Below are 22,658 nucleotides of genomic sequence, written 5' to 3'. Positions count from 1 at the left end.
AGATTCTCGGTCGGAGACTTGTCGGATTCAGATGGTGACTTGTCTACTGAGCCGGTGGTGAAAGAAGTGGAGTTTCAGGGGACCGAGGAGACGCACAGAGCTTTTAGCCATGGCACGGAGCTCATTCCCTGGTAAGAGGCTCAAGCACACATGCAAACACATCCAGCTGTTGGTGCCTCAGCAGACGTGCGACAAACTCTTGTTTTTTTTCCAGGTATGTGCTGTCACTACAACCAGAAATTTACCAGTTTCTGCTGCAGGGCGCTACGGTCATTCATTACGACCAGGACGGCCATGGCAGTGCTCGCTGTCTGCTACGTCTACAGCCTGATAATACAACACTCACTTGGGGTAAATTGCAAGAGTTTAGTATTAAGAAATTTGACCTTATCTTCTACTGAGTTATTCAGCAACCTCGTTCTTCATGAGTCATATTCATATAGGATTCCAGTTTACCAGTGTAAGGGGGTGTGGGAGGCTTGATACGCTGAAATCACTGCATCAAACCTTCCTTTTCTCAGAACTTTTTTAGCATGTTTATACCTCAAACAGACGAGACCAATTTCCTCTCTCGTTGTTTCTCTTTAAACAGATTTAAAGGGCATTATAAAAAAAAGTATATTTTTTTATTTTAAATGTGCTTTACGTGTTTATCTACAGAATAAAAGCCTCAGTTTAAACTGCTTGTAAATTTGTGCATTCATGCAAGGGCTCTTCAATTTCCGTTTGCCGTTACAGCAGCTCAAACAGTCATAAATATGTTGATTTACGGCAGGTAAACCTCAAAGCGGAGGCCCTTCCCCTGCAGAGCAACCACTGGGATTGGGGCAGCCTGTAGTGGCTGGGCTAGCAGAAGGCCTGCTGGACCTGGGAATAGTGAAGGTTTGTCATAAAAAGAAATATTTTTTTGGTTTTGTAGATTTTAAAAACCCAGATTAGCTTTCAAGTTCATAACTTTGTGTTTATTTGAATGTGCAGGCAGTGTTTCTGGGCCATCAGGGTGTCGATGTTCATGCTGTATGTTTGCAAAACAAGCTGAGTCAGATGACAGTGGAGGAGAATGGCCTCAGCCTTCTGTATGGTCTGAGTACCACAGACAATAGGTTGGTGCCTTTTTATAATCTATTAAGATTCAAATGCACTTTTATATAGAGTTACTGTTACACTGCTAAAACATTTTCATTTTACTTAAAACTAACTAATCTCCTGACTGATGCCATTAGACTTCTGCACTTTGTGGCCCCCAATCACACGGCACAAATGCTCTACAAGGGCCTGTCGGAGTTGGTGAATGCAACCAGGAAATTAAAGAAGTTTCCTGACCAAAGGTTGCAGTGGCTGAGGAAGCAGTATGTCAGTTTGTATCAGGTAAAACTCTAAAAGTACATGTCTCTCTCCCATCAATTTTTTAATGATTATTATTGACACTGACTGTATTTTATAAGCCTGTAAAAATGTTCAGCACACAAAGAAGGATGGAGGAGTTGGATGGATGAAAAGAAGTGGTGTGTGTTTAATTAACAGTAACATTTGTATTCATCTATTCTAGGAGGACGGCAGGTATGAAGGCCCTACACTAGCCCACGCCATTGAGCTTTTTGGGGGTCGGAGGTGGAATATGGGTACGGGTGGTGGAGACAAGGTTGGAGCCCAGAAGAACAACCCCCTGTCGAATGAGAAAGCCAAGAAGAAGAAGAAGGTTCTTGTCAGGGTCAGTAATTTGACCTTTTGCTGTAGTCATGGATGCTAACTTTAGGTTTTAGGTTTTTCACAGACTCATTTTTGACATCGGTCTTTTTTTCCTCACACCTTTAACAGGGAGACAGTGGGGATGCAACCGATGACGAGATGGTTTCCAGGAAAACACGGAGCTGTAAAGAAGGACTGTATCGAAACGGTCCAGAGTCTGACAGCATCGACCAAGAAGATCCAGGTGATGTTACCTCACTCATGGTAACATGTAGAAGTTACAAGGCCAGATCAGTTTAATTGGTGTTTTCTAGAAACCCGACCAAATGCTTCAGATCTTATAATTTTCTGTCTGTGTGACCGATCTTTATTCACACTCAACACTCTTTGGCTCCACAGAAGACAGCATCCCCGGATCACTCTCCCTCACATCCAGTAAAAGCCCCGGATTGCTATCCTCTTCCTCTTCCTCCTCCTCTTCCTCCAGCATGGCAGGGTCCAACCCGACCCGTCCGCAGTCTTCTCCAATCCTTTCGGGAAATGCTAAATCCCAGCCAGGGTATGTGAAAAATGACTGTAGCGGGGCACGTTTGACCCCACTGACGTCTAACACTTTATTTTTTCCATCCCAGCGAATATATGTTTCCTTTTCTTTGGGGCCTGCAGGGCATGGAGCAGCAGATCGTGGCACGGCCGGGGTAAAGGCTGTTTCAAAGGCTTTCAGAATCTCATGATTTCTGACAGCACAATGAGCTTCATCGAGTTTGTCGAGCTTTTCAAATCATTCAGGTAAATGATCTGATCTTGTGTTTCTTACATTTCTTACATGTTTCCAAAGCAGAGGAAGAGATGTCGGCCGTGCTGGCTTCATTCAGTTCAAGTTCTGACTATTTAAATATAACTTCTGTTTTATTTAAAAATGCATTTTTCCAGCTAAGTGTAATGACTCATTGTTCACATATGCTGTATGTCATATCACATACTGCACATGCCCTGTGCAGTGCTTTTGGAGCTCAGGCCCTCTTGTTATATAACTACTGTTCTTATCAATAGTAGCTAAAGACAGTGATAAAACATATGCAATAAAAAATACCTCTCAAGGTTATCGTGCCAAGGGCATTTTCCAAGCATTCTTCATAATATTTAGCTTGCATGAATTCTTCCCCAGTCAAATGGATGGACATACATCTTTCGCCCAGACAAGCAAAGGATTGTTTTAATTTTAGCCCCTCTGCATTTCTTAGATTGCAGAGTGTCCTCTCATCTGCTGCCCAGCAGATTTCTTTTAATTTCTTATAAAGACAAAAGCTCTTGGGCAACTCTTCAAACTCTCTCTTGTAAAAGAAATTTAGAGGCAAATAAATGTATTTCTGATTGGGTGACCGCCTCCTCCCCAGTTCAAGTGACATGGCTGCAAAGCTGAAAATTAAAGAAGAGCTATTGTTCTGATTTACATATTTTTTCCCCTAGACTCTAGAGTAGCTTTGCATGATTCACAATTTGAATTAATCCTTATATCTTACTCTTGGAGCAACTCCCAAGTTCATCTTCTGTCTGACACAAGCTTCTCTCCCCTGACCATATTAGGGATATCCACACTTATTGACATTATACAGATAAGCCAGAGCTTTTGGCTCACAGGGATTGCTTGCATCTACACTTACTATTTGAAACTCATGATTTGAGAATCTTCCATTGTGACGGTATATGTATAAAAAACCCTTTATATAATAATTTAATTTAATATACTAGGGGCATGGGGACATGATGTGCTGCTAAAACTGGACTCCACTCTGTAATTTGTTTTTCAACAGTATCCGAAGCAGGAAGGACCTGAAGGAGCTGTTTGACACCTTTGCTGTCCCCTGCAGTCGCTCAAGCCCAGAATCATGTCCTGTTTACACCAACCTCAGGATAGATGACAAAGACACAGGACTGCAGCCAGACCTTGGTAAAAGATCAAAGAGAAGTTACAGAAGTCAAAAACATACACACCTCTTTCTCTTTTACTCTAAATCTCTCCCTCTCCTCTGTAGATTTGCTAACTCGTAACGGGTCGGATCTCGGCCTGTTTATCCGGACCAGGCAGCAGATGTCCGACAACCAGAAGCAGATTTCAGATGCCATCGCAGCAGCCAGCATTGTGACCAACGGGACGGGGGTGGAGAACGCGTCATTAGGCGTCTTGGGACTGGCTATCCCTCAGCTCAATGACTTTTTAGTCAACTGTCAGAGAGAGAACCTGAGCTACGATGAGATTCTCAGTATTATACAAGTAAAGTCTGGATTCTTAAATTCACATTCTCAAATCATCTTCATGGTTAGGGGGAAAGATGAAGGAAGAAAAAGAAGGGAAAAGGAACTCACCAATTTTTTCTCTTGCAGAAATTTGAGCCTTCATCAAGCATGAGACAAATGGGGTGGATGTCATTTGAAGGTTTTGCAAGGTATAGAAAAATAGGAGTTATCATAGATCATTATACTTCAAAGTGCATGAAAATGTAAATGTATAGAGCACAACATAAAAGTTGTCACTGTTGTAGGAAGCCTGAGGGGGTAGCTCTTGATAAGTGCTAAACTTCTACCGACTCCCTTTTGGACTTTAAACATTTATTTACACCATAATGAGTTTGTGTATCGCTGATACAGCCTCAGTGATGCATTTTGCTTTTATATTTTATTTTTATTTTCTTTCTTTAACATGCTTCATTGCATGTTGTTGGCATCTTTCTCTTTATATCAGGTTCCTGATGGACAAGGACAACTTTGCTTCACGTAATGAGGAATCTCAGATGAATCCAGAGGAGCTGCAATACCCTCTGTCTTACTACTACATCGAGTCTTCTCATAACACCTATCTGACTGGGCACCAGCTCAAAGGAGAGTCCTCTGTTGAGCTCTACAGCCACGTAAGCCGGATCGTTTTTTAACCAAGCCCGCTGAGATTGTGCGGTTTGTTGAAAACTGCCGCTTACTTGTGAACGTCTCGTTTGCTTAGGTGCTCCTGCAAGGCTGTAGGAGCGTCGAGTTGGACTGCTGGGACGGAGACGATGGCATGCCTGTTATTTACCACGGCCACACACTCACCACTAAGATACCCTTTAAGGTTTGAAATGCACATGAATAATTTAATTCATAAAGGGGAAATAGATTGTTGGGGCATCAGTCGCTGGCTCTCTGCTTCCATACCTCATCCCATTGACTCGGTGGAAGCCTCTAGAACAAAATCTGTATCTTTAAACACAAGTGCTCTCTTATGATAGACTCAGGGGTGACGGATCCAGAGAGGAATCCCAGAAAGTCAAACGAATTGTGTCAGCGTTATTTATTTTATGTAATCTGATTTGGGGCCTACAGCTGCATCTAATTTGAAGCTGTTACCCAAAGCTGTTTGAGTTTTATTGTTACATATTTGACTTGCAGTGCTTTTATCGACAATTTCTTCCTTTTCATCTTCTCTCCCGTGGTCCTTCAGGATGTGGTGGAAGCAATTAACCGGTCTGCGTTTGTCAATTCTGATATGCCCGTCATCCTGTCCATAGAGAACCACTGCTCCCTTCCTCAGCAACGAAAGATGGCTGAAATCTTCAAGGTATGAAGGCAGCCTAGTCCTGTCTCTGTCCTTAGAGTTACTGTGTTTCTTGTGTGTCTTTAATTTAATTTTGCAGTTACTGATTAGTAAACGAGACAGATGAGAATGCCACTGAGCAGTAAAAAACAAAAACTTCTTTTCAATTGGATTGGACATCTCATAGCGTGACTGTGAGGTAACTTATAAATTCACCCAATTAGAAGCTTCGTCTGTCTTTGTTTAAATCTCAGAGCGACACTAATTTGTGGCAGAGGGAAAAATAAACAATAATAAAATAAAAGGAACTAAAATCCTTAGTTTGGCAGCCATGCTCCTTGTTCAGCTATTCTATCCTTTATATTTAGGGAATAACGTTCCCTTTCAAGTAGGCTTGTTTGTTGTGCGACTCCACTCATTTGATTTCCTTGACCCTTGTTTTTTTTTCCAGCTGTTCTGGGCATTCAAACTGGCCAACGTCCAGACGCTTGCTTTTATGAACTTCAGGGCGCAAATGACCCTTTCATCTTCTTCTTCTTCGTCTTTTTTTTTCTAAATTATGAAGCCCACAGATATCTTGGCACGACAGCTATATCGTGGAATATCATTGTGCTTTCATCTCGCAAAACTTCCGAGCGTTTCATCCTCCTTGGAGACTGACTTCTGAGTAGCTTGATAAAGGAAATTCTTTTATCTGCAGACAGCTCTGTGCCTCAGGCCAGCTAACATCACCATGGTTTTGTTTATTTGTAATGTTGTTTTGCATGGATAAAATTACTTTATTTGTATTTGGAAGATTCTTCCGCAGCCTCTGAATTCCATCCTTTCACTTGATACTTTTCTTAGCACTCGACTTGACTTTCCTGATGGTGTGGTTTTTGTTAATTTTTTCTGTTTTTAAACTAGACTGTGTTCGGCGAACGCCTTGTGACGCGCTTCCTTTTCGAAAGCGACTTCAACGATGACCCTCATTTACCATCGCCGCTGCAGCTTCGAGGGAGGATACTGCTCAAGAACAAGAAACTCAAAGCCCATCAGGCACCGGTGGACATACTCAAGCAGAAGGTGAAGAAGAAACGCATCTTCCTCACACATTTGTGTCAGCAAAACTTGTTCAAATTTCATAAATAATATAAGAACCTTCCAGGTAGCTCCAGAGCCTTAAACATCTATCATTGTTTGTCATTAGAGTGCAGTCAAACATCAATAATGGATGGAGCTGTGCTAAAAGGTTCACCCCATCATAACTTTCAAGCAAGAAAAATGCTTATATCTACAGTATAGATGCTGTGTGCATAGGCACTTATATATATGCTTTCAAAGTAGAATTTTCTATTTTTTTTATTAGTATTTTTATTTTAACCCCTTTCCCAGGCTCACCAGCTCGCCCACATGCAAGCCCAAGCAAGCAACGGGTCTCCAGGAGTGACTTCACCCAACAATCATGCCAATGAGGAAGAGGAAGAAGAAGAAGACGACTATGATTATGATTATGAGTCTCTATCAGATGGTAATGAAACCCGCATTGTGGTGTGTGATCGGAAACGTCTAGAATTCAACTGAAGTGTGCGACTTATCAGATTTCGACATCCTTTCAGACTTAACTAGTGCACGACTTACTCATAGATTCTTGTGTTGTAAGCTTTAAATCGGTTTCTGTTCACTAGGTTTTTCTGTTTCTCTTCTTTTTAACACTTAATTCTCGTTTTATTTTGACACCCTGTTCTTACTCCCTCACCCTTCCTATTTTATCTTGCTTGTTTTCCACTTAGCTGATGGCCTCGCTGCCTCTACTGCCTCGTATGGTCTTGAAGGTAAATGCGCACCTATGATGTGCCTTTCTAAGTATTTCCTTCTGCTTTTTTTCCTTTTCTTTTACAGATTCATGCTGTTCTTCAAAAATTAACCACTGAAATTTCCCTTATTACTGTTTACCAATTGCTACATAACATACTATATTCAGTTGGGTTTTAAGACAATGTTATGATTGTTGGTGCAAATTTACAGCACTGTGCAAAAGTCTTCAGCGACCCCTCTTTTTAAAAAATATTTTGCTTCTTTTAATTTGTTAAAGTAATCTTGAGCAATAGTTCTCAGGATCTTCCAAAACTGGATGAAATTATGAACACAGAAAAATATTGTCAGATTCTGATCCACCATGTAATTTCATCTTGAGTGTCTGATCGGCAGCGACTTCATTTTTTAGCATGATAATGATCCCAAACACACTGCCTGTGCAGTAAAAGCAGGCCTAGATAGAAAAACACACCGTGGAACGCCAACAGTCATGGATTGGTCTCCCCAGAGTTTACACCTCAACATGTGTGGGAGCAGTGTGGTATCATTTTGACAAAGAACATAACAAAAGGCAGAAACACCAAAGAAAAGCTTTGAATGTCCTTCAAGAAGCCTGGAGAACTATTCCTGAAAAGTACTTAGTATTTGGTATGACTACATCTAACTTTCAAGTTTATTAGAACTGTACAAACTACATTTGTGTCTTATATAAATGGTAAATGGCCTGTATTTATATAGCGCTTTACTAGTCCCTAAGGACTCCAAAGCACTTTACACATCCAGTCATCCACCCATTCACGCACACATTCACACACTGGTGATGGCAAGCTACATTGTAGCCACAGCCACCCTGGGGCGCATTGACAGAGGCGAGGCTGCAGGACACTGGCACCACTGGGCCCTCCGACCAATATAGCGTATTTCTATTTCTATTTGCATGTTTAAAAAAATCACCCTTTTTCCCCCTGGCAAAATATAAAGAAATGATGGGTGGCTCGACACTTTTGCACTGCACTTTAGCTGCTGATCTCGTCTATTGCGGCCGAATAACTAGACACAAGGGTTGGAAAGCATTGGTATGAAACATGCGCTGCTGTGCTGCATCGCTGCTTTGGACGTACTCCTATATTTTCCTGCATTCCTGTTGTAGCTGCTAGCTTTCTTCAGATAGTGCTGTAGTGTAACCATCTTCCATGGTAACAAGCATTTCAAAATTTCACTGTTACATAATATCTGGAACCCAGGAAAAGAAATACTCCATCCAGTCCATTTGATATCAAAGAATTGTTTGACAGAAACGAGGAAGAATAATGTGGTAGTAGTGTCAGCCTGAGCGATCAGGCAAAACATTCTGCCTCAGGCACCACTGACAAATAAGGGCAGCCATCTGTAGCGCAGATATTCACTGTTCACTCGGGTACTATTCAGGTCCTGCTTTATAGTTATTTTAATTCATAGTTTTGTGAGGGATTACCTGATTATTTGAATCGGCTGTAGATTGCTAACGAAGGATGATTAGTGAGTGATCAGGAGTGTTTGTTATGATGTAGACTTGTTTTTATTGCTCTTATGTAATTTCGATAGCATCCCAACCTCCCAGCTTGCCTCCATACTTACGCCATGTTTCCCTGGAAGCAATATCAATATGTAGCCTGTGACTAGATACTGTTTACTGCAGTACACAGAATTTTTTTCCTCAGTTGTATAGATGCAGTGCTTGGACGGGACAGCATGTTAAAAAGAGGAAAAACATATTTTTTATATGTGATCAAACAATATACGGTCAGCATTATGTCTCTTTCTCCCACAAACGCATCACCTCCCTTCCTCCATCCCTCCGTACTGTATTTGTCCATGACCTCGCCAGTGGCTGGGCAGGCTCATCAGGGAAACAAAACAAAGCCATCTGGTTTCTCAGGCCCTGCGCTGCCCCTGCACTAAACAACAGACCAGGGGAAACTACCCTGTCCCAGTCCCAACACTGCTCGCTCCTAATTCCTCCACTATGCTCGTCTCAGTCACAGGAACTTACTGGTCATGGACCAATTTAAAAATCAAAAACAAACCCATCTCTCTCATCTGAACTCTTTAGATTGATTAAACCTTGCTTCTTAATACCTAGTGCCGCTGTTATGTAATTTCAGACGCTGGATGTTAAAATTGGCAAGCGAACAATTCCCGCCCCAGCCTGACGTCTTCATTTCACCATACACATTTGGCACATGCACAGGCCCCGCTAATACAAACACTTTTGAACTAAGCTGCCAACTTGCCACCCTCTCCCGATAAGTAGTGGCTCCCCTCCAGTCACCGTCTGGTCCAGCTCACTTCTCTGGCTGCTGTCTATAGCTTAAATATTCAGTGTCAGCTCCTTCTGATAAACAGTTGTTTCTTTTTGTTCTTTTTCTAAAGAAGAAGATGTCAAGAATTGAACACGTTGTCTGTGATAAAAAGCGTCTGCATTTTCAAGTTTGTTGTGGTTTTGGCTGCGATTAATGAGTAGGAGGAATGGGAAGAACTCCCCTGCTGTTGCTCCTGTTTACAGTTGAGAGACATCGCTTTAAATATTAGTAGGAAGGGGCCTTTGTGCGCTTTAGCTTCGGTGCTCCTGAACCGTGCGAGTAGTCAGCAGAGATTTACGAGGTGACGAGTTTCAGCTAAAACTAAAAATTCTTCTTTTAATTGTTCCCAGCTGTGAAGCGGGTCAGCGTGGACAGTCAGTCATCAGTATGATATAAATGCTTTTATTAAGTTTTTAATGAGTGGCCAGAATGACTTGAAACAGGTAAATCTAACGGCCACTCTGTTCTCTGAGAAAACAAGAAAAATCCTCATTTAAGTTGCTTTTGTTTTTTCAAGCAGTAGATTCCCAGATGATAAATATTCTTCTTCCCTTCTTCCCTTGCATGCTATGTCTTATTGGTGATTTAATGTACACTATATCAGGAGCAGCTCCAGTGCACAAATGTTATTTATGGATCTTTGACAGGCCAGTTTCTGCCTTAAATATACTTGCCTGCTTTGACCGATGAAAAATACGAATCTGGGATGGTGCATTTAGTATACTTTCATTATCAGAGTCCATATTGCAAGCATTAGCACAGATTTTGCTTTCTTGATTGACAGGCATAAGGCTCGCTAATTTTGGTGGCTGCTTGTTGCCGTACAGTCAGCTCGGTGTAAAGCTCAGGTGTCACTAAAACCCTTTTTTTTTCCCTGTCCTCTTCTGTATAGATAATATACTTGATGACAAGCCAGAAGGCAAGAGTTCGGCCGAGAAAGAAGAGCAACCTGCTGATGAAATACCCAAAAGGATGAAGAAAGCTGATAGCACTACACAGAGCAAAGGAAAGGTAGAGATATAAATGTACCTAATCTCAAGGAAAGTTGCCCTTCGTGCTGCTTCCTTTAAAAGAAATTCCTATAAGATTGATTATGTCAGATTACTGAAAAAGAAAGGTTCAGTTAGGTTAGGTTCAGAGTGTGGTTCAGCCTCTGATTCAGCACTACATTTACACTTATATAGTGAAATGTTAGCAGTGCTCTCCATGTCCCGTGTGTGTCTGCACCTGTAGGTGTTCGACATGGAGCTCGGCGAGGAGTTCTACCTTCCCCAGAATAAGAAGGAGAGTCGACAGATCGCCCAGGAGCTGTCCGACCTCGTCATCTACTGCCAGGCTGTGAAATTCCCTGGTAGGGATCGCTCCGTCTCTTTGCCAAACAGATCTCCCTGTTCCCTTGAATTTCATTAGAACAGACTTTTCTTTATCTTTACTATACATGCCGTCTCCTTTTATCCACCGATATTCTGCTTTCACCTCTCTCCTTTTAATTTCTAAATGCTGTGTATTTCATTTCTCTTTTTTTCTGGATCTTGTCCCACCCTAATCCACTCCCATGTTATATTTAAGAGGTCAAACCTTTCCCCGTGTTTTCAGACATCCAATATCCCTGTGTTACACTCCATTCCTATCCCACACAGGACACCCACTAAGATGATGAATCATCTTCCTCCCATGGAAAAGATACAGTTACTTAGTTTTGCTGTTATTCCCCGGACGGCACAACAACACAAGTTATTTTACGCCGGACAGTAAGAAATTGTTTTGCGGATGTCCTGATGGATGAGTACAGTTCAAATTCGAACGCAGGGTCTTCGTCGTGTTATGTCATGTCGCCCTTGTAGCTCTCATGCACTTTCATTGCCTTGCAATAAGTAGAAAGTGAGAAATGCTTGAGTTGGCTTCAAATTTCTTTTTCTTTCCTTTTTAAAAAAAATGTGCTTATAAAACATCTTATCTCGCCCGTTTACGGGAATCTGCCCTGATTGCATGCTTGCATTTATCTCGAAAAGATTTCTCTTTGTCCCTTAAACATCAACCTCTTATCGCCTCTTCCCTCGAGCGTCCTCTTCTGTTTGTCTCCTCTTTTCTTTAACTGACATCTGCCCTTATAAACTTGCCTGTGTTTCCACTGGTATTCTGTTTGTTTACCGTTTCCAGGGACCCGAGATATGAGAAAGAGGCAGTAGGGCAAGTGGTCCAATTCAGACAGGCAGCAGACTGGTTGCAGCTTTGTGTAGTCGGGAGTGATTTTTAGCTGAACGGGCCACTTATGTACAAGTGTCTGAATCAATTTAAAAACACTCACCATTCATAAAATGAAAAGGGCATTTCTCATCTGAAGTATTTTCAGAAGGGAGACTAGAGTACTGTTGCTAAATAAGAAGTAGGACAACATCATTTGCATGCTATTCCTCTCCACTGATAGATGATTAATTTCATGGCCTTAATGGCAAACAACTTTTGAGTTGCTTTACAGAACATGAAGCCCAAAATATAGATTATAAAACACCTTTTTATGGCAGATGTAAGTTTTCAAATTAAATTCCCTTCAAGTGAATACTGAAAGAAAATGGCTCTGATATGTTTTGGTTTTTTCAAGCAAATTACGATTAAGAAGAGACTCTTGGGATACTTGTGGTGTCTCTAGTCTGTCTGCCTTTCATTAATGACTCGTCTCTTCTGTCTGCTTCCTCTGTGTGGGAACCCAGGCCTTTCTACTTTGTCTCCGGCTGGCTCTAGCAGGGGGAAGGACCGAGGAAAGAGCAGGAAGTCCATATTTGGCACGGCTCCTTCTCGCAGCAGTGCAACAGGGGAGGTCACGACCCAGAGCCGCACCCCTGGGAAAGGTGAGCCTGGCCCGAGGAACTCGGCGTTAGCAGAGGTTTATGTGTGCGGGTGCATATGGGAAACATGAAACACGATGTAAAACTGCCAAAGTTTTTAGTTAATGCTGTTTTATCCTAACTTAAATCATGTAGGACCCACATCACTTAATGGAGAAGTTTTCATGGCCTTTAAAAGTGTCTCTGTCCCTCAGGTGGTTCGGAGCGACTCAGCTGGGAGGAGCAGCAAACGTCTCCTGTCCTCAACCCCTCCACCTCACTCAGCGCCATCATCCGCACACCAAAGTGTTACCACATCTCCTCCGTCAACGAGAACGCCGCCAAGCGCCTGTGCCGCCGTTACTCTCAAAAGCTCATCCAGCACACGGAGTGCCAGCTGCTCAGAACCTACCCGGCGGCCACCAGGATCGACTCAACCAACCCCAACCCTCTGCTTTTCTGGCAGCATGGCATCCAGCTGGTGGCACTCAATTATCAGACTGATGGTGAGCGTATGTCTGTATGAAGGGCCGTTCACTTCTGACAAACAGCACTTCAGAATTTAATATAACACTGTAATAGCCAGAGGATGATAAAGAAGAAATGACAGTTTTATCATTTTATTGCAGCCCTTTTCTTTTTTTCTTTTTTTTTTACAGCGGTGAAAAAAAAAATTTCATATTAGGTTTGGTGAGACTTTTCGTGCATGCTCTCACTTAAACGTGGATGTTTTGTTTAAAGGAAAATCTCTTGTCTTCTACAACAGCAAATAGACAAGAACGATTTCAAATTGTCAAACAACTGACAGTATCCAAACGACGTAGCGCTCTTTATGACCTGTTTTAGAAAAACGTACTCTCTGTATCCTCCCCAGACCTGCCCATGCAGTTGAACACGGCGCTATTTGAGGCCAACGGTGGATGTGGCTACGTACTGAAGCCGGCAGTGTTATGGGACCGTAGCTGTCCACTTTATCAGCAGTTCTGTCCGATGGAGCGGGATGTGGAGAAAATGAGCCCTGCTGTCTACTCCCTCACAGTGAGTTAGGAAGAATGTCCTCTTCACCCTTCAGCCCTGAACTTTGCTCGACATTACATGCCACAGCTACGTGTTAGAGCTCAAACACCTGACATAGTCATATCCAACATTAAACAGTCTTGTCAGCTGCCTAGTACAAATGCAGACAGGTCTCGGTAGCAGGTAGTCGTCAGGTGAGCACACAGCAAGCGAGTGAGTGTCATGCCCACTCAGGTGGACCCACATCTGAAGCTACTGAAGCCTAAAGCCTACATGTGAGTTCAACTGAGGACCTGATAATGGCTGAATTTCCAGTTTGCATTTTAAGTATTCATAAATATTCCATAAATAAATCCATATGAATTTGTTACATCCTTTTCAATCTTCATCTACTGTATATGGTGCAGTTTTTGAACTCTCTAGGCCTTTAAAACTTAAAACTCACCGACATACCTGCATATTTGCAGTGCATTAAGGTGCTCAATATATTAATAATATAATGAGTATAAATATGCTAAGATACTTAAGGGTTTGCCACTGAAGTTACATTTTTACAAAACTGTTAAATGAAGTAAAATTAATATCAGTGCACATTTTGATGGTATATCTTTACATACTGTTTGTGGGTCTCATACAGGTTTGTTATAACTCAAAAAAGGCTTAATCTTAATAATTGGTAGATTTTTATTTTACTGCTTTTAATTACAATAAAGTCAAAGTAATTTGTATATATATTTGTTATCTTAAATGATATCATACACATTGAAATGTTTAGTTTGTGTGTGTGTATATTGGAGAATTAGGTAACTTTAAGAAATGGTAAAAGAACGTTAAATACATTTTTATATTCTTGGGTCGTCTAATAGTCTTTAACGATATGACACCTCCGCTGCTCTTTTCTGCTCAGATTGTGTCCGGGCAGAACGTTTGTCCCAGTAACAGTGCCGGCAGCCCCTGCATCGAGCTGGATGTTCTGGGCATGCCCATCGACAGCTGCCACTTCCGTACCAAACCGATCCACCGCAACACCCTCAACCCCATGTGGAACGAACACTTTCAGTTCACTGTGCATTTTGAAGAGATGTGTTTCCTGCGATTTGCCGTGGTGGAGAACAACAGTTCCCAGACCACAGCTCAGAGGACTCTCCCACTTAAAGCCCTCAAACCAGGTAGAAATACCAGATAATGTACATCTGATAAAACTTTGTCTCCAGGCTGTAGATGGGACTTTTATACACCAATAAAAATATGATGTAATCAGTCTATTTCAAACCACTAAAAGGTTTTCAAGACCATTTAATTTTTTGTTTTTATGTGTTTGTGTTGTAGGTTACAGACATGTACAGTTGAGAACACAGCACAACGAGTCTCTTGAAGTCTCCAGCTTATTTATCTACAGCCACAGAACAGAGGAAGGTCCAGCAGGGGGCGCTACTGCCTCATCTTTGGTAAGATTTATTCAGGTTTGCTGCTTTTAAGAAAAACTGTAGATCAGATTCGACTTCTTCGTGTTACTGTAATTTTAAGAAACTTCTTTAAGGCGCACTAAATAATGCTTTGCAATCCAAATAAATTCAGAGAAAGTGGAGAAAGTAAGAGGGAGCATCTGGCATTCAGTGTGTTTTTATAATGACCTGCTGCCTTACATCTCTCTGACTCCCAAAACAGCTGTTCAGTTCTGAGGAGAAGCATGCGTCCCAGCAGCACAGGGTGACGGTGCACTGCGCTCCCGGTCCTGAACCCTTCACTGTTTTCTGTGTTACTGAGCAGACCACCGCCAAACAGCTGCTGGACGTGGTCAGTGCTGTAGAATCTGTAGAGCATTTATAAAGGCTGCAGTCACGGGAGTCACACACTTTTAAGCTTTATCTCTCTTCTCTACAGGTTGTGGGGTCAGCGGGAAACCCATCCGAATACTTTTTGTGTGAGGAGAAGGTTCCCCTGTTGAAGGAACGCAGCGAGGTGAAGCGCTGCCCGCAGCACCGAGCTCTAGCACCTGAGGAGGAGGTGGTCAGGGTGGTGTCCAGCTGGAACACTGAGGAGGGATATGTGAGGAGACTGTGCCTCAAAACTAGAGAGGAGGTACACATGTTTAGTATGCAGTTAGAGTAATAAGCGGTTTCTCAAAAGCTTTTGTGAAGGCTATTTTGCAGACTCTGGCTCCCCCTTGTGGTTGTGTCATGCACTGTTTGACTGTTACTGTTGCTTTTAATTGCTGCAGAACTTGAATGAGAAGAACACGGTGGTGGAGGGAGAGGAGGAGGTGACTGTGGCAGGCAGAGAAGGAGGTGGAGGAGGAGGAGGAGGGGAGGATGATATGTTCTTTGTCCAGGTCCATGAAGTTTCACCCGAACAGCCTCACACTGTCATCAAAGCTCCACGCTACAGCACGGCTCAGGATATCATACAGCAGGTGAGTCCAGGAAAAGCAAACACATTATATAAACAAGCATGAGTCACAGCAGAAAGCACATCCTAATATTTTCAATTTTCTTTGTTTTTTGGCCAGACTCTGTCAAAGGCTAAGTATTCCTACAGTATCCTTGCTAACCCCAATCCATGCGACTACGTGTTGATGGAGGAAGTGACCAAGGACGTCGGCTCTAAGAAGTCCTCGTCCACCAAGCCTCTTCAGCGAGTGCTGCTGGATCACGAGTGTGTCTACCAAGCTCAGAGCCGCTGGCGGGGCGCGGGAAAGTTTATTCTTAAACTCAAAGAGCAGGTAGCTCTGAGCACGACGACCAATTTCTAGTCCTAGAGACTCTTTAGGTTTTTTTCTTAGTTTTATTTAATATTTATGTTTATTGTAGCAATACTTTTAAAGAACATTTTTGTTTTTTTGCTTTCCTTGTGCACGTCCACAAAGGAGACCGTTTTATATGTGCAACTTTGCTCTCAGCCACCATCTTTCTAACATGCTGTTCTTTCTGGGGATGCAGCGATACATCGGGCGAACATCTATATTGGTGATAACAGCCTTGTTGTATCAGCCAATAGGATGACCAATATAACTCAACTGATATTTATCTGCTGAGTTGCATCCTTTTTAATAGTGATGAAGAGCCAGAAGGCCAAATGGGTGTTAAAAACATCAGTATGAGTGTTGGCCCAGAGTTTGATAATCGCTGCATGCCTAGTTCCTGCTCAGTACGCTGTTGCTTGCTCACCAATGTGTTTTAGCATGCTTAATTGCCTACATGAAATAACCCGTTCCTGTGACCTTTATTTCCCAAATCTTTCATCTGTTTTGTGCTTTTGTGATTTCCTTTGTAGTGTTTTCCATCTGCTTTGTTACTAATATGCTTATGTAACTCTATGCTCTGTACATTTTAATGCTTTTAGCGTTTTATCTATTTGTCATCATTTTGCGCTCGATTTTTGTTTGTTTTGTTTTTTTCTCGCTCTGACAGCCTGGAAATAATGTGTTTAAATGTCCTGCCTTGCTAAATAAAGGTCTAATGCCTCTGTAAGCTCTATTTGTTTAAGTTTTTTCGTCTGTCTTGAGACAAAATGTGATCTGAAGAAATAGAAAAAAGTAAAGGGGATCATGTACATTGGTGTTTTCTCAGCTCTTATGAGTCTGCTCAGGCTTTATTGGCACATTTCTTATGCTGTAAATGCATCTCTTTTACACGGATTCACTTCTGTTTCCAGGTGGTGAGGGAGGACAAAAAGAAAGTCATTTCCTTTGCCAGTGAGCTCAAGAAGCTGACTAGTCGCAGCCGCAGCATGACAACTGGCAGCGGAGTGGATGGCCCTGCCCAGAGTAAGGATGATAGAGCTGCATGCTGTGTGGCTCTGACAGAGCTCCAGGAGTGAGGCTCACACTCTGCCTGCCGTGTTTGCATGGAAAAGCAACAGAGGTACCGTATGTCATCTCTAACCTCTAACATTCGAGAAGTAGAACTCAGTGTGAGTGGGAAAAATTGCCACTATTTTTGAAAAGTACAAGCAGAGTTTGGATGGGATAGATTTAAAATTGTTGATGGATTATAGGTGTCATGTAAGTACAATGCAAAAACCAAACAAAAATATGGTAGCTCTCAGGGTGATCGACCTTTCTTTTAAAGTGCCTTACACTCTTCTTATTATTATAGTTTTTTTAAAGTCTCCCAATTGAGATTTTGGATGATACTTATTTTTTTTAATGTTTTAATCTTTCAAAAGTTTTATGGAAAATTAAAGTCATGATAATAATAATGATAATGATAATAATAAAAAAACAGGCTATTTATTAACTCCAAATCTGCTCCAGGCTGCAGGATCTTCTGACTCACGTCTCCAAAGTGATCTGCAGAGTTTTTGTTCAAAAAAAGAAATAAAGTGAAAATGAATGGAAGCATATTCATTTTTAATCTAACTCCACCATTAAAACTCTAAGTGTAAGTGGTGTTTTTATCCTGTGTCGAGCTTCTTCTTGTACCTGAACCTGAACAAATTTAACGTGAAATTGAGGCTAATAAATGAATAAAAAAATAAATAAAATCCCTGCAATAAATAGAAACATTACAGTGTATACACTCACTGGATGTACTTCGTCTGCTGCACCAGACACTAGACTGGCTATTGTGTTATCATTATGAGGAAGATGAATGCTGTGGTAGCCTGTACCTGTCAGGTTTAGTCTCACAGAGGCATCATCAAAATGCAAACGCCGCTCATAACTGTGGCAGTCTGCATTGCAGTGATAGGTAATTACATTTCTGATAGGTTGATCACCTGTCATCGTGTGATGACGTCACTGTTTCTGACAATGACGCCCAGTGTGTATTCTTGACATTTAACAAATGTCTGGAACTTTTTTTCCCCCCTTCATAAAACAATTGCAGTGCCCTTTTGAAATCTTTTGTCATTCAGATCCTGTCTTCTTCTTCTTCTTACCTACTTTTGCAGGCTTATTGCTGGATTCATTAGCAGTTTATCATCACAGCTAGGTTAGCAGATGTGTGTTAAAACAGCAGAAATGTGTATTTCATGACCCAAATGAGAGGCTATGCATGAGAGAACTACAGAAACGTGATCAAATATTGCTCAACAGGGCAACACAGTCATTCTCCTTCATTTAGGATTGCGTTTTTAACGTCATTGCTGTTTTCTCATTGGGACTGAACCCTCTCATACTTCATTCTAAAAGTAGTAACAATACTCCCCTTGTAAGGACTTTGAAGTAAATTAATCCTAATTACAGACTATGCTACAAAGAAGGGTCATACAGTACAAGGCTAAGTGGCAATTGTCACCATCGGTCAGCTGTAGAAGACGTGTTTAATCAGCACCCTCAATTGCGACTTTCAATTTAAAACAGATTAAAAAAAGTAGCCCTGAAGAAGCAAAACCATGTGACAAATGTGCAGGTGATGCACAATAATATGCTAACTGGAACGCAGAAAAAGATTTGTATTTGTGCTTGTGGTCATTTTTGCAGTTTACTTCAAAGTCTGTTGTTTTAAAACCCCTTACAGTCTAATATTGAAACGGCAGCCATTTTTCACATTTTTAACAGAAGATCACTTTGCGGTGTAGCAACAATTCATTGTGGTTGTGTTATTAACAAGTGTTGTGTTGTGTCTTTCTTTAAACTCTTTTTTTTTTTTTTTTTTTTTTAACTAAATATTGAAAAACAGAAACATGAAAATAGATCCTATTTCCTCTTCAGGGTACCTGTCTGCAGCTGCAGGTCTGAGGGCATGGGTGACAGAGGGCAGGGTGGGGGCTGGAAGGTTCCTACAGGCCTCCTCCAACTCTTTCAGAGAGGAGCTCCTATCTGTCCACCTTCCCACCTCTTCTCTGACCCCTTCAGCCTGGAAGCTTTACCTCCTCAGGAACTGGAAGACCCACAAATGAGTTCTAGACACAGAGACTTGCATTGACTACTTCTTAACTTGGAGAATTTCTCTTTTCACAAGGTGTTTTCAGTGATGGTCTCGTGCATTGTCGGGTTCTGAGATTCCCTCCTGTCAAAGTCTTGAAGGAATCCAATCCTACCCTGTGTTAAATGAGCAAGTGAAGGACAGGATTCAGTCCAGGCTCTGTTACTGGGTTAGGTGACAGGTAATGAGCCCCTTTTGCTTGGGAGGAGATTGGCGAGCCCACCCGCTGTCATCCAAGTCATCCACGAGGACTGTGATGGTCGTGGGCTGGTAGCTCAGCTCCTCTTGGGGCAGCTGTTTTTATTGAAGTCCGCTGGGACATGAAATGGCAAACTGTCCCTCATATTTCAAATAAATAAGAGAGGATAAAAAAGATTCCTGTGTCACATACAGAGAATAATTCTGGCTTTGATGGTTGCTAAATTGCCATTGGATTTATTGAAATAGTAAAACACAAAGTATTTGGAGTATTTATTTTCCCTTTTCAAGGACTATTAAATCTCCACAAGTGACTACACGCCTTGTGCACTAGCATAATTGTTTGAATAAATCTTTTGTACAGTATGTTTAAAACAAAGAAGTAAAATCCACACTTGCTAGTAAATGTTAAAATGGACGAAGAGATGTAGGAGATTGTTGCTTCCTCAGGTATGGGCTCATTTGGTTGAGGGCATTGTGAAGGAGGCTGACAAGCTGGCTTGTTTGGTTCTTTCCCTACTGTTCCAGTTTCACAGTACTGTAAGAGCACATTTTGGGGCAGTGCAGATGAGCAAAGCTCACAGAAAGACGCAGCAAATGTGAGGATAAAGAATCGGAGGCTTCTATTCTATTTAAATGTCGTAAAAATGGAAGCAGTTTATCGGACACTACCGTATTTGCCCTAAATAGTCGATATATGAGGAGCGTTTTAAGGCAGTGTAGGCACACACTATTATATTCTGCAAATGCAAATGTGGAGCAACTTCTCACTGTTTTGGTAAAGTTGTCTTGTGTCGGTTTAAAATGTTGCAACACTGCCTCCAACATTTGATGATTTTGTGGCTGTATATCTGAGGATGATCTGCTTTGTTTTACAGAGTATCTTATTGCTCACATCATTGTGCACAAATATCAACCATATCTCACCTTGTCAGCCAAACTTAAAAAAGCTTAAAAAGTTAAAAATGTTTATATATGAATATATATACATTACTATATATATATTTAAAATGTAATTTAAACATGGGGTATTGCTTTTTAATAGTGTGAATACAATGCGATCACCAGAACTGTTTGTTAACCTTTTTTGTGCAACAGTAAGCTTTCTGAATATTTACATTGTTAAATGCAAAACTGGTGGAGCCCAAAACATAGTTACAAATTTAGTCAGACAGTCATTACTTCAGAGATTGTTCAAATATGGACATTTCCTCTGTTGGACCTAATTGAGTATTTCCTGCAAATTCCTACATTATTTTATTGGTGCAATGATGGTTGTAGTGCTAAGATCCTTTGGAGAGCATCCCGGTCTTCTTCAAACAATGTTTTGCACTTTTCGTTTTCCTTTTGGTGTCGTCATCAATGTTTTTGTGTTACTGTCTAATTAGTGACAGCGACTTGATTGTTATGGTTAGAACTGCTTCTGTCTTGTTATGTCGTTGTATTTATTACTTTCAATTTCAGCCCAGTCACAAATTTAGTTTTAAAGAAAGCACAAGTACATTTTGGGGGAGTTTTTTGTCAGACTTATAGGTATGTATTCTGTGTTCCCCAACAGAATTGAATGTTCGTAATGCAATTGATTGGTTTTTCTTTATTTATTGGTCTGGACTTACTGTCCTTGATTTTAAGAGCAGCATCTTTATAGATATTTAATGTAAGTAATGACTAGATTTTTTTTTCTTTCTTCTGCACATCTAAATCTACATTCAAAATTCATTTGGTGCCACTTTTCTCTCTTTTAATTAGCGACATTTCAATATTTTAGGACTAATAGTAACTTTTTATTTTACTTCCTCCCATTTGGTTAATGACGTTACCAAATGTACATTAAAAAATAATAACATTAAGATGTAAAACGACATGATACATCTTGATTATTACCCAAAAAGGAGCCGTGACACAAAATCAAGTCCATCATCAAGACTCAAGAACACAGACCTGCTGTATTAGGGTTATTTTATTTCTCCATTTAAAATTTTCACTCAGAAAAATCACTTGTGAGTCTCTTTATTGAAAGCTGTTTCAATTCATTCCTGCTTACTCAGCTTTAGGCTTATTATAAATCCTACTTTTATAAAAATGGAATCATTTTTTTTTACCAATATTCCAGAATACTAAAAATTTAACAAACTAGAATTATTTGTTTAAAGAAGCTTAAAAACCTTTCAAAAAAGGCTTAATGCCAAGTAATGAGTTATAGTTTTAGTGCAATAGTGAAGATCTGTTATTCTTCATCTTTTTAATACCTACAAACGACTGACATGTTCCACTTTAACTCATACTTTCAACTTGTGACCATCAATTAATGGGTTAAATTTGACCTGATTAATATTAATCACATGCATGGATTATGTTTTGTTGGGAGTAAGGGAGTAGGGTGGGACCTAAGGCTTATGATATTTAAGGTAGATGAGACTGTGATCCCAGAAACCACAACTCTATATCGGTGATAATTAAGCTGCAATCCTTTAATCCAGTCAGGCTTTTGTTACTCTAACTGTTTCTAATTTAAACTTTGGATAAAAAAAAAAAAGCCATTACGCGAAGCAAAACCTAATCTTTCACGAAATGGTCATTACAACTACATGCCTGGATGAAAGCGATATCAGCTCTAATAAGCGTGTGAAATCCACAGTGATTCCACACAGGAAGGGACATTTTCAGTTTTAAATCTGAGTTATAACACCACCACATCTTGTTTCCTTTTTTTCTCTAACCTCTAGACCTCGTTTCTGAATGTAACTGTTCTTAACCTGAGACAAATGTGTGTTTGAAGTTATTTATTTGAATGTGAAGCCCTGGTTGGCATTTGTGTTGTTTATGCGTAAGTTCCTGTAAGTAGTTATTAGTGTTTGTTTATTTATTTCAGTATGTGAGAGGGTGAACTCTACTGCCCTGACTTTACTCAAACGTATTTAGATATGTAAAGAAATATTTTACTGTAAAATATTTAGTGTATTATTCATACTTATGGCATGTTATTCTGCAGTATGCAGCAGCATTTTATTTTCCATAACTGTGGACTAAATCTGACAATTTGAGACTTTATTTTACATTTTGGTGTATTCATTATATCCACGTGTATGCTGTCAAGCTATGTTTTGATTGTTAGCACTTTCCATAAGTGGTCCACTATACACTTTAACATCCGCTCTCTGTGTTATGCCATGACTGTCAAGTGAACATTTGTCTATTTACTTGAATTTACTTTAAATGGATGGTAATCGGTGGATTTTATTTTTTGTCATATGAATCACAATAAAAATGGGAAATACTTTGATCTCTTTCTTATGTCCAGAGGAGGGCGTATCCAGGATTTCTAGAAACTGTTATGCATTTTGAGATTGAT

The 22,658-nt window shown here is 40.7% G+C and overlaps 1 protein-coding gene across 2 annotated transcripts in view; it reads left to right on the top strand.

Annotated features, from left to right (window-relative positions):
- The window catches only part of plce1 (phospholipase C, epsilon 1), a 75,803-nt gene extending 53,216 nt beyond the window's left edge, over window positions 1-22,587 (top strand). The window contains exons 15-45 of one of the 2 annotated variants that reach the window (XM_085284579.1): window positions 3-131; window positions 215-351; window positions 776-882; window positions 979-1,103; window positions 1,224-1,368; window positions 1,550-1,711; window positions 1,819-1,933; window positions 2,089-2,248; window positions 2,356-2,478; window positions 3,504-3,640; window positions 3,726-3,964; window positions 4,075-4,136; window positions 4,433-4,598; window positions 4,688-4,795; window positions 5,165-5,281; window positions 6,164-6,322; window positions 6,632-6,767; window positions 7,030-7,071; window positions 10,289-10,407; window positions 10,630-10,747; window positions 12,108-12,245; window positions 12,437-12,727; window positions 13,096-13,259; window positions 14,146-14,407; window positions 14,568-14,686; window positions 14,907-15,035; window positions 15,123-15,320; window positions 15,460-15,651; window positions 15,748-15,960; window positions 16,893-17,004; window positions 18,895-22,587. In XM_085284579.1, the coding sequence (XP_085140705.1) occupies window positions 3-131; window positions 215-351; window positions 776-882; window positions 979-1,103; window positions 1,224-1,368; window positions 1,550-1,711; window positions 1,819-1,933; window positions 2,089-2,248; window positions 2,356-2,478; window positions 3,504-3,640; window positions 3,726-3,964; window positions 4,075-4,136; window positions 4,433-4,598; window positions 4,688-4,795; window positions 5,165-5,281; window positions 6,164-6,322; window positions 6,632-6,767; window positions 7,030-7,071; window positions 10,289-10,407; window positions 10,630-10,747; window positions 12,108-12,245; window positions 12,437-12,727; window positions 13,096-13,259; window positions 14,146-14,407; window positions 14,568-14,686; window positions 14,907-15,035; window positions 15,123-15,320; window positions 15,460-15,651; window positions 15,748-15,960; window positions 16,893-17,004; window positions 18,895-19,082 (4,612 nt within the window). In that variant the 3' untranslated portion in view covers window positions 19,083-22,587. Of the gene's footprint in view, window positions 1-2; window positions 132-214; window positions 352-775; window positions 883-978; window positions 1,104-1,223; window positions 1,369-1,549; window positions 1,712-1,818; window positions 1,934-2,088; window positions 2,249-2,355; window positions 2,479-3,503; window positions 3,641-3,725; window positions 3,965-4,074; window positions 4,137-4,432; window positions 4,599-4,687; window positions 4,796-5,164; window positions 5,282-6,163; window positions 6,323-6,631; window positions 6,768-7,029; window positions 7,072-10,288; window positions 10,408-10,629; window positions 10,748-12,107; window positions 12,246-12,436; window positions 12,728-13,095; window positions 13,260-14,145; window positions 14,408-14,567; window positions 14,687-14,906; window positions 15,036-15,122; window positions 15,321-15,459; window positions 15,652-15,747; window positions 15,961-16,892; window positions 17,102-18,894 lie in introns of both variants that reach the window. The other variant, XM_085284580.1, reaches the window with a different exon arrangement.
- The last annotated feature ends 71 nt before the right edge of the window (window positions 22,588-22,658 follow it).

This window comes from Mchenga conophoros, linkage group LG8, assembly GCF_057382185.1.
Source record: "Mchenga conophoros isolate Kocher_MC1m ecotype Shallow Benthic linkage group LG8, M_conophoros_male_GT1.1, whole genome shotgun sequence".
NCBI lineage: Eukaryota > Metazoa > Chordata > Actinopteri > Cichliformes > Cichlidae > Mchenga > Mchenga conophoros.
This window is presented reverse-complemented; position numbering and strand designations above follow the sequence as displayed.